Source organism: Dreissena polymorpha, chromosome 12 (genome assembly GCF_020536995.1).
Source record: "Dreissena polymorpha isolate Duluth1 chromosome 12, UMN_Dpol_1.0, whole genome shotgun sequence".
NCBI lineage: Eukaryota > Metazoa > Mollusca > Bivalvia > Myida > Dreissenidae > Dreissena > Dreissena polymorpha.
In genome coordinates this window covers 54,543,293-54,555,548 of record NC_068366.1, presented here as the reverse complement: position 1 = coordinate 54,555,548, position 12,256 = coordinate 54,543,293, and the positions used below count along the sequence as shown (strand labels likewise).

Below are 12,256 nucleotides of genomic sequence, written 5' to 3'. Positions count from 1 at the left end.
CTGTCAAAATGTTTATCACACATCACGCTTCAGTACTACAGTGCCTAAACCCCAGACTGGAAGTAAGTATCGATTGTATCGCCGTTGCGTCGGTGTAATTTTGGCAATGTACATGACTGACTTACTCGCGCGAGACCACTCATATGGGGGAAATTTAACATTTGGGATGCAAAATTGCTAGCCGCTGGCCGGAGAAACGGGGTTACCGCTTAATAAGGGTGCATTATATAGTGTTTATCGACGGTCGCGGCACAGACCGGCTGCCTACACGGGGCGACCGGCGATGAGGGGTGACCGAAAGTAGGGATTGGACTGTATAGCAATAAAAAAATCGGTTCTTCGAGATGAGTTCTAGCCATCAGGTTTCCACTGTATTCATCATGCTTCAAAATCAACGATACAAACAATTTAATTCATCTTCAATACATGTTTATGCATGTTAAAGAAACTGTAGCCTATATATGTACATATATATATAGAGAGAGAGAATAACTGGTAACTGTCTGATCTTTTTGTAATATATGAGGCAAGGCTTAGAATAATATAACGGCGAGGCTTATTATACACCCACAAACGAAGTTTAAGGGGGTATATTGGAATGAACTTGTCGGTCGGTCTGTCTCTCGGTCCGTATTAAGTGTCCACTCTCTAATTCAAGTAGTTTTCATCAGATCTTCACCAAACTTGGTCAGAAGTTGTATCTACATGATGTCTAGGCCAAGTTTGAACATGGGCCTTGCCGGGTCAAAAACTTGGTCACGGGGTCACTTAGTGCGTTTTAAACATTCAGCATGTTGTCCGCTCTCTAATTCAAGAAGTTTTCATCCGATCTTCACCAAACTTGGTCAGAAGTTGTATCTAGATGATCTTAAGGCCAAGTTCGAACATGGGCCTTGCCGGGTCAAAAACTAGGTCACGGGGTCACTTAGTGTGTTTTTTAACATTCAGCATGGTGTCCTTTCTCTTATTCAAGTAGTTTTCATCCGATCTTCACCAAACTTGGTCAGAAGTTTTATCTAGATGATCTGAAGGCCAAGTTCGAACATGGGCCATGCCAGAATAAAAACTAGGTCACAGGGTCACTTAGTATGTTTTACACATTGAGCATGGTGTCCGCTCTCTATTTCAAGTAGTTTAAATCCGATCTTCACCACACTTGGTCAGAAGTTGTAACTAAATGATGTGTAGGTCAAGTTCGAACATGGGCCATGCCTGGTCAAAAGCTAGGTCACGGGGTCACTTAGTGTGTTATGAACCTCACCATGTTGTCCGCTCTCTAATTCAAGTAGTTTTTATCCAATCTTCACCAAAAGTGGTCAGAAGTTGTATCTTGATAATGTCTAGGGCAAGTTTGAATATGGGTCATGCCGGGTCCAAAACAAGGTCACGGGGTCACTTAGTGCGTTTTAAACATCACAATGTTGTCCGCTGTCTAATTCAAGTAGTTTTCATCCAATCTTCACCAAACTTGGTCAGAAATTGTATCTAGATGATGTCTAGGTCAAGTTTGAATATGGGTCATGCCGGGTCAAAAACTAGGTCACGGGGTATCTTAGTGTTTTTTAAACCTCATCATGTTGTCCGCTCTCTAATTCAAGTAGTTTTCATCCAATCCTCACCAAAATTGGTCACACATTTTATCTTAATGATCTCTAGGACAAGTTTGAACATGGGCCATTCCGGGCCTAAAACTAGGTCAGGTAGTCACTTAGTGTGTTTTTTAACATTCAGCATGGTGTCCGCTCTCTAATTCAAGTAGTTTACATCCAATCTTTACCAAACTTGGTCAGAAGTTTTATGGAGATGATCTTAAGGCCAAGTTAGAACATGGACCTTTCTGGGTCAAAAACTAGGTCAAGGGGTCTCTTAGTGGGTTTTAAAAAATGAGCATGGTGTCCGCTGTTTTTTGTGAAGACGACATGCAAAATATTATTTGTCAATGCGGCATGTGGAGGTATTCGTCACGTCTGTGACAAAGCTCTAGTTTTATTTCAGCCGATCCTGATATATTACAAAAACATCAGGCAGTAACCTGTTTTTCTGTTTATAATACCTCTACGTCCCGAGTATAGAGAAATAATGAAAAAATCGCTAAAAAGCTGCATTTTAAGCGGGAAAGAATATGATTTTTGTTGTTTGACATGTTAATAATGACGTTATGAGCTCTTGCACTTAATATTTGTAAAATATGTTTTTGCTGTTTGTTTAGCATTTTTGTGTTAAAAATATAACACATCTTGATATCAAATTGTTTGTTTTGTTGAATCTGAATCAATTTTACTAAAAAATATTACTTTGTAGTTGATTCCGAGTAATATGACCTATCACCTATCATCGACTGGTATAAGAAAATTCCTGTTGAACTGATATAAAAAATATATCATGCAGTGTTATATCAGTTAGATATCAATGCAGCGGTATGATAAATATAGTTACAGTGTCATGTTGATGTTATGTAAAAATGACAGACATTATATTCTGATCTAAAACTGTTCCTGTATTTTCACCAGCAGTTTATGTTGACTTGTAAAGTCAATGAGAAAAACAAAAACAATTGTTATAGATGTAACACTATACCAGTAATACACCCTATATCAATTCTAATGTTCACAGAAAATTCTTTTAACTTATGACATGATTTGTTTACCAAAAAAATGCACCTGCAAAAACACTAAAAAGTCTTTATTATCATAACAAAATGTTCTTACACACAACAACACAATCACATGGCAATTTAAATCCTCTGAATCATCAATCAAGATACATGTTAAATTACACTATCCCACTTTGAACACGATGATACTACTCTTGTTGTATAATCCCACAATGATGGAGGCAGTGTGTCTGTTGTAGCAGACTGACCATGGTTTCACCACTTCATCCTCCATAGCAAGAGTAGCCAGCTTTCTCTTGCCCTCACTATCTACTTGTATGATAGTATTGGACCCCCATCCACTGACCAGCACTTGGCCTGCAGGTGTCACATGAAGACCATTTGGGTTGTCTAGTGCATGGTCAGTGAATGTGGCCAGGACTGAACCATCCCTGGCCAGAGTGAGGAGCTTGTGCTGGTTGTTATTAATGATGTACAACTTGTCCCCTGTGGGGCTCACAGCACACTTGTATACTGTAAAACAGAGTACCATCAACATATTGAATAACATGTATAGTAGTTAATAATAAATCTTACTGAAACTGTATAAATAATGTGTTGTTAAAAATACCAGAGACAACAAATTATTAAGATATGTATAAAATCCACTAATAATGAATATTTATGTGTGGCAGGAAGTTCTGTTCCAGTGTATTGTGTTCTCTAAATGTTTGTGAGTGACTGGTGTTAGAATAATTAAAGTCTTCACAAACAACGTAGAAAGAAATAATTACGCTTTAATATGAACAGGAATATGTCGGGTGGTAAGACTCATTAACACAAAATGGAATATTTTACATGATCATAATTCAAAAGAATAACTGTATGGTTGATATTGAAATTGGATCCATATCCTTCATCAGTTATGAAAGTCAGTTGCTGAACTTATTAAGTCATGCTCATTTACTAAATATTAAAAAACAAAACAAAAAAAACAGGTTATACAAACAGTTATTGAACCACACAATCAAATGTTCAACAACATTTTAGGTCAAATTCTTAAATCAGATAATTTTATTATAAAAAGCAACAAACAATTAAAAAATCTACTAAATTTTCCCGATTTTACCAATCCATTAAATTTTATGTAAACAAAATTTAATTATTATGCCCCCCTTCGAAGAAGAGGGGGTATATTGCTTTGCTCCTGTCGGTCGGTCGGTCTGTCGGTCCGTCCACCAGGTGGTTGTCAGACGATAACTCAAGAACGCTTGGGCCTAGGATCATGAAACTTCATAGGTACATTGATCATGACTCGCAGATGACCCCTATTGATTTTGAGGTCACTAGGTCAAAGGTCAAGGTCACGGTGACCTGAAATAGTAAAACGGTTTTTGAATGATAACTCAAGAACGCATATGCCTAGGATCATGAAACTTCATGGGTTGATTGATCATGACTTGCAGATGACCCCTATTGATTTTGAGGTCACTAGGTCAAAGGTCAAGGTCACGGTGACCCGAAATAGTAAAATAGTTTCCGGATGATAACTCAAGAACGCATACGCCTAGGATCATGAAACTTCATGGGTAGATTGATCATGACTTGCAGATGACCCCTATTGATTTTGAGGTCACTAGGTCAAAGGTCAAGGTCACGGTGACCCGAAATAGTAAAATGGTTTCCGGATGATAACTCAAGAACGCATACGCCTAGGATCATGAAACTAAATGGGTAGATTGATCATGACTTGAAGATGACCCCTATTGATTTTGAGGTCACTAGGACAAAGGTCAAGGTCACAGTGACCCGAAATAGTAAAATGGTTTTCGGATGATAACTCAAGAACGCATACGCCTAGGATCATGAAACTTCATAGGTAGATTGATCATGACTTGCAGATGACCCCTATTGATTTTGAGGTCACAAGGTCAAAGGTCAAGGTCACGGTGACCCGAAATAGTAAAATGATTTTCGGATGATAACTCAAGAACGCTTTTGCCTAGGATCATGACACTTCATAGGTACATTGATCGTGACCCGCAGATGACCCCTATTGATTTTCAGGTCACTAGGTCAAAGGTCAAGGTCACAGTGACAAAAATCGTATTCACACAATGGCTGCCACTACAACGGACAGCCCATATGGGGGGCATGCATGTTTTACAAACAGCCCTTGTTTCACAATATTTTTAGACATGGCATTCTGGCAATGTCTTAATCAAAATACGAAACATTAATTATTTTCTTAACTTCGGTTGAAATAATAGACTGACGGAACATTTTAAATGTATTTATTAAACAAATCACTTATAATGATTCATTAACAATGATTCTTACCTGTATCAACGTCTGATGTATCCTCATACATCTTGCTGACAAGTTTCCCATTTAGTGTATACTTGTACAGTGCAGTAGCAGAAGTAATATACATGTCTCCCTGGTGGAAGGCAATACCAACACATTCATGTTGTAACTGAAATTTTCTTCCTATTACCATCTGTCTGTTGTTGACTGTGATTAACTGGACCTCATGTATGTTCTTATTATTTTCATTCACAGTAACAGCCACCTCACTGGGTGTGATATCACACAGGTCCTGTGGATAGCCAGTCACACTACAGTGACTCACCACCTGGTACTGCTGGTCAAGAAGCTTGACTTTCTTGTTCCTGGTGTCTGCAACCAGGATCTGTTTGGCTGAGAGAACAAGGATGGCATTGATATCCCATTCCCCTAGATCACTTGATATTTTCACGTTGTGTTCAGACTTGCCCTGCACAGTGATAACCTTGTTTGGATTATCTTGTACCATCATTCGTTCAATCTTCCCAAGACCGGTCAGTGTTGACAAGTACTGTACAATTTCACTGTTAGGCTGGAATGATATATAAAATTTATCCTGAAGAGTGCTTTTCAAAAAAGTTTTAGATTGTTTTATTATTTCCTCGCATTTTATTGTGGCAATAAAGGATAACTCCTGCTTGCTTTTATCACTTATGTCCTGTGTGGCGTCTCGAAGTTGTTTCAATTCATCCCTAAGCCTGATGCATTTATCAGCTTCACTTTTGGTAGAGGCCTGCAGTTTGTTTAGAGTATCTAACATTTCCTTTCTTGTCTTCTGTTCAATAGTGTCTAGGGCTGCATTTATTTCTCTGCGAGTGTTCTGTATCTTGTGTAACTGTTCATCATATGAACTTTGCACGTACTGAATGCTAGCCTCTTGGTTGTCTTGAAGTTTCTTCAACTCTTTTAGAATAGTTTGGATAGAAACTGAAAGTTGTTGAAGGTCTGTAGACTGGCTTTTTACGATGTCTGATATAAGAGTTATCTTTTGACAGTGTCTGAAAGAAAATTACACAAAAAAAAACTTGTATACAATACTAAATCATTTTAAAAGATTGTGTAATGGGAATCTAAAATACTTTGGTAAAATCAGAATGAAATAGTTCATATACTAGAATTCAGCTTTAGGTCAACATGGTATTTACATAAGTATTCATTTATTTTAATCTAAAACCTACATATTAATTTCAACAGATATTTTATTGGATGTGAAATCACTGACCCAATTACAAAGATAGCCTAAAACTGCTGTCTTTTTATATTTTTATGCCCCCAGAACATAGATTGGGGGGGGGGGGGGCATATTAAAATCGCACCGTCCATTAGTCAGTTAGTTAGTCAGTTAGTCTTTCCATCCAGATTAGTTTCAACTCAATAAGTCAAGCAATGAAAATGTGTAAAGCAATAACATCTAGGTCAAGTTCGATTATCGTCCAATTTGACCCAGACACTCTTGAGTTACGGCCCTTGAATCATCGTAAAATGTTTTTTTTTCTTGTTTCTGCTCAATAACTCTATCAAATTTTATAGGATCTTCACCAAACTTCATAAAAATGTGTAAGTCAATAATATCTAGGTCAAGTTTAATAATCGGCTGAATTCACACAGACACTCTTGAGTTACAGCCCTTGAATCATCGTAAAATTGTTTTTTTTCGCATTTCTGCTCAATAATTATAGCAATTATCATCAGATCTTCATCAATCTTCATGGAAATGTGTAAGGCAAAAAATACTAGGTCAAGTGCGATAATCAGCCAAATAGACACAGACACTGCTGAGTTACAGCCCTTGAATCATCGTAATATTGTTTTTGTTTCTCGTTTCTGCTCAATTATTTTAGCAAATTTCATAGGATCTTAACCAAACTGCATGAAAATGTGTAAGGCAATAATATTTAGGTCAAGTTCAATAATCGGCCAAATTGACCAAGACACTTCTGAGTTACGGCCCTAGAATCATCGAAAAATTGCGTTTTTTCTCATTTCCACTCAATAACTCGAGCAAATGTCATAGGATCTTCGCCACACTTAATGAAAATGTGTAAGGTCATGAGATTTAGGTCAAGTTCAATAATCAGCAAAATTGATCAAGTCACTCCTGAGTTAGGGCCCTTGAATCATGGAAAAATTGAGTTTGTTTCTTGTTTCCGCTCAATAACTCAAGCAATTGTCATCGGATCTTCACCAAACTTCATAAAAATGTGTAAGATAATAAAACCTAGGTTAAGTTTGATGATCAGTCAAATTTACACAGGCACTTCTGAGTTACTGCCCTTGAATCATCGAAAAATTGCGTTTTTTCTCATTTTTGCTCAATAACTCGAGCAAATGTCATAGGATCTTTGCCACACTTCATGAAAATGTGTAAGGTCATGAGAGGTCAAGTTCAATAATCAGCAAAATTGACCGAAACGCTCCCGAGTTATGGCCCTTGAATCATGGAAAAATTGAGTTTGTTTCTTGTTTCCGCTCAATAACTCAAGCAATTGTCATCAGCTCTTCACTAAACTTCATAAAAATGTGTAAGATAATAAAATCTAGGTTAAGTTTGATAATCAGCCAAATTTACACAGGCACTTATGAGTTACGGCCCTTGAATCATAAAAAAAATTGTGTTTCCTCTCGAAAAATGCTCAAAACTTCTATGTTGCTTCAGATGTAACCTGCATATTTGGTACATGTATGCATGTGTATATGGACAAGGCCTTTCCATAGGCACACAGATTTCGACCCCTTTGACCTTGACTTTGAACTTTGGGTCCGCGTTTTGGTTTCGAAATCTGCGTTTAGCTTTCGAACAAGCGTTTTCCGGGGCATATGTCTTCCGATGGAGACAGCTCTTGTTTGAATTATTGTACATGAACAAATTAATTGTTTATTGAAATAAAAAATGTTTTGTAGATATCATGAAATTTATTTTATATTTCCGTAATAATTTGACTTCCTAGAAAATAAGTTTGAAAATCCTACATTTGTTTCTTAACCTGTTCTTAATTTAAGTATAGTTAAAATTTACCTGTGATTAAGAATTGCACAGTTTGTGCAGCACAGCTCAATGTGATTATCACAAAACAATTCAAGGTTTTTATCTTTATGGACATCGCATTTCAATAGAAAATCTTCCACCTGCTTTGCCACTGGCCATTTCTTCAAATCTCCCCTTCCATAGGGGGCATGTTTTACAAACAACTGGCTGTGCATGCCAATACATTTTCCGCAATAAAATTTAACACAAGTTTCACAGTAGAAATCAGCCATTTTATCCAGTTTCTTGTCTTGACATGTCGAACATAAGAAATCTTGGAGAATGTCAGATCCCTTGTCAATCGTGGATTGTAAAAAGGTTGCCATTTTACTGAATGAGTTTTGTAAACAAAGCAGCTTTAAATCTCTTAAAGTTTAATTTCATTAATATTGTTTAGTATCTCTTACTGCCGGTAGGCTATATTAAAGAGATGAAGATATAACGCCCATCTAGCTCCGGTCCATAGTCCAATAAAAAGCAGCGCCTAACCGTACCACTATCAACGATAAAACTCAATTTTATTTAAAGGTTATAAGTAGGCAAAGTAACTATCTTATATGTCATATGAAATGTATTGCAAGATAAAACCATTTGAATACACCCGAGTTTGCGGTTAGTTTATTTGGACATATTTTTAATCAATAAAGCAAAGATAATAGTCTGTTTAAGTTAACTATATAGCATGGGTATACAAGGAGTATTTTAAACTGTAGAATGCCAAGTTAGGATTCCAATCCAGCTTTTAATAATGAACTTGTCATGAAAAATAAAGCATTAACATATCAACTTACTAATTAAATAAGATCTTAAAATGGATACAACTACCCTTGTCATGCTTGAAATATTCTCCCTAATTGTGCTGCTTTGTCAGGAGGAATGGCTTGTTTGGTTAACTATTCAATATAATTAATACCACTTAAAATTTAAGATTGGTCCAGGACGAAGTTTAAATATAGCAAATGGCAATAACTTTAATCTGTTGATCAAAAGTCCCTTGGTCAATCACCCGAGATCAGAAGCTGAGCAGCTTTTGTGCTGTTTCCTTAGCCATCTTAGAATTTAGGAAATTAGCCATGAAGTCATAAGAGCATATGTTCTAAGCAAGTTTGGGTAAAAAATGTGACTTCTTGTTCACAATATTTCACTGCAGCCATGTATTTCAACAGGAACCATTTTTAACTTGATCAAGACATCATCACTACAACTGTTCTAAGCAAGTTTAATGATGATCATGCGAAAAATGTGTTCATATTTTATTATTATGCAAGGCTTTTTAGCTCACCTGATTGCTCAGGTGAGCTTTTGTGACAAGTCTTTGTCCGTCGTCTGTCCGTCCACATTTGTTCGTAAACACTCTAGAGGCCACATTTATTGTCCGATCTTCATGAAACTTGGTAAGAAGATTTGTCCCAATGATATCTCGATCGAGTTTGAAACTGGATCAAAAACTAGGTCACTAGGTTTAACAAAAAAAAAACACCTTTTAAACACTGTAGAAGTCACATTTTATGCCCAATTTTCATGTAACTGTGTCAAAACATTGGTTTTATTGATATATCGGTCAAGTTCGAAAATGGTCCAGATCGGTGAAAAAACATGGCCACAAGGGGGCGGGGCAGTTTTCTCTCTAGTGAAAACATGTAAACACTCTAGAAGTCACATTTTTGGTCCAATCTTCATGAAATTTGGTCAGAACTTTTGTTTCCTAGATACGTGAGTTAAGTTTGAAAATGGTTCCAGTCCGTAGAAAAACATGGTTGCCAGGGGGATGGGGCAGTTTTCCTTATATTTATATAGTAAAAAAGGCTGGTAAACAATCATGAATTAAGGTCATGTAACATGGGAGACAACTCTTCTAAATATTGCATTTAAGTTTAACAGTAGTTACTCTCCTTTGACCATTAATGTTTTCATAATAATACAGTGTAGTTGTGTGAATCATTTATGTGTTAATTGTTATTCGAGGTTCGATGTTTTTTTAGCTCACCTGATTGCTCAGGTGAGCTTTTGTGACTGGTCTTTGTCTGTCGTCCGTCCGTTCACATTTGTTTTTAAACACTTTAGAGGCCACATTTATTGTCCGATCTTTATGAAACTTGGTCAGAAGATTTGTCCCAATGATATCTCAATCGAGTTCAAAACTGGGTCATGCTGTGTCAAAAACTAGGTCACTAGGTAAAAAAAACAACAACCTTGTAAACACTGTAGAAGTCACATTTCATACTCAATCTTCATGTAACTTTGTCAAAATGTTTGCCTTAATGATATGTTGGTTGAGTTCAAAAGTGGTTCCTGTATGTTGAAAAACATGGCCGCCAATGGGCGGGGCAGTTTTCCTTAATTGGCTATAGAGAAACCTTGTAAACTCTTAGGAGTCACAATTTTTAGCCAATCATCATGAAAGTTGGTTAAAACATTGGTTTTATTGATATCTCGGATGAGTTCGAAAATGGTCCAGATCGGTGAAAAACATGGCCCCCAGTGCGCGGGGCATTTTTCTCTATATGTATTTAGTGAAAACATTTGAACACTCTAGAAGTCACATTTTTCGCCCAATTTTCATGAAATTTGGTCAGAACATTTGTTTCCTTGATACGAGAGTTGAGTTCGAAAAAGGTTCCATTCAGTTGAATAACATGGCTGCCTGGGGGGGGGGGGGGGGGGGCAATTTTCTTATATTTATATAGTAAAAAAAGCTTGTGAACACTCTAGAAGTCACATTATATGCCCAATCATCATGAAACTTGGTGAAAAGATTGGTTTTTTATATATCTCAGATGAGTTCGCAAATGGTCCCAATCGGTCAAGTTTTCCTTATGTGACTAGAGAGAAATCATGTGATCGAACACTATAGAAGTAACATTTTTTGCCTAATCATTGTGAAACTTGGTCAATACATTGGTTTTATTAGCGAGGCTGTTTTCGGAGAAAACCAGAGCTATTGTCATAGCCAGCTCGTCGTCCGACGTCCGCCGTAGGCGTCGTGCTAAAACCTTAACATTGGCCATAACTTTTTAAATATTGAAGATAGCACCTTGATATTTGGCATGCATGTGTATCTCATGGAGCTGCACATTTTGAGTGGTAAAATTGCAAGGTGAATATCATCCTTTAAGGTCTAGGGTCAAAAAAACAAAGTCAAGGGAAGTAATAAGCTTCAAATGGACATAGTTATCTGACCTGTCCACGTATATATTTTTGTTAAATAAATCAAAGCGGCATTGTACCGGCAGGTAGCATTGTGTTTCTGACAAACACATTGTTGTAAAAGGTCAAGGTCATCCTTTACGGTGTACGGTAAAAAATACAAATTTAAGGGAAGTAATAAGCTTTAAAAAGGGAGATAATTATTCAATATTGAACATAGCCACTTTATATTATAGATTTCGCATGCATGTGTATCTCATGGAGCTGCACATTTTGAGTGGTCAATCACAGTCACGGTAGTGGCTTTTAATTATTTGCTACTAAAAATGGAGATTTGTTAGAGACAATTATTTTCAAGGGAAGTAATTTATATAATTATAAATCTCATATTATATATTTCCTTACCAAGTATTGAAGTTCTTTTCACAGTTACTGTACAGGTTTATTATTTTGATTATTTATAACTCAAATGAGTGAATTGTTAAAGATCCATAGATACATTATCAACTCTGGCTATGATCTCTTTTAAACCACAGGCCTTGGTTGTCAGTGATTTCTGACATGGTTGTCGCGGTTTTTGCGCGTTAACGTAATGCCGCCGTAACGCCGCGCCACTTTATGTAACGTTGTTTTAACGTCATATCCTGTTAGTTCGTTATTGTCAGTTGAATTAAAGGAACGAACCTGAACGCAACGTCTTTATATTTTGGTGCCATGACTATTACACTAGAAGTACAATGAATTTACAGAAGTTAAGATCAAATAGAAGAGGTAATAAACGCACAATCGCTATTTTGCTAGAGAAAATCGAAGAAAAGAAAGAGAATGGAACGCTGATAGAAATCAATTTACTTCTGAAAATGTTGGAGACAAAAATGGAAATGCTAGAGACACTTAACGAAAAAATCTTATCTAACACAGAAACTGAAGAAATGGAAGATGAAATTGTCGAAACAGAAATTAACATGATGGATTTACGCATGAAATTAGGCACACTAATCACCGAGCGTGATCAACGGGATACGAGCATAGGGAGTCAGCAGCCGACATTTCATCCCATGGATACGCAGCGTGGTCGAGGGGATACAGGTTTAGGAGGTCAACACACGACATTTCATCCCTAAGATGCAAAGCGTGATCAACGA

At 36.8% G+C, this 12,256-nt stretch overlaps 1 protein-coding gene across 1 annotated transcript in view; it reads left to right on the top strand.

Moving 5' to 3' along the window:
• LOC127852622 (midasin-like) overlaps positions 1-12,256 on the top strand; it is a 115,475-nt gene that overhangs the window by 56,317 nt on the left and 46,902 nt on the right. The window contains exon 26 of the mRNA XM_052386574.1: positions 5,156-5,287. Coding sequence (XP_052242534.1) covers positions 5,156-5,287 — 132 coding nt within the window. The remainder of the gene's footprint in view (positions 1-5,155; positions 5,288-12,256) is intronic.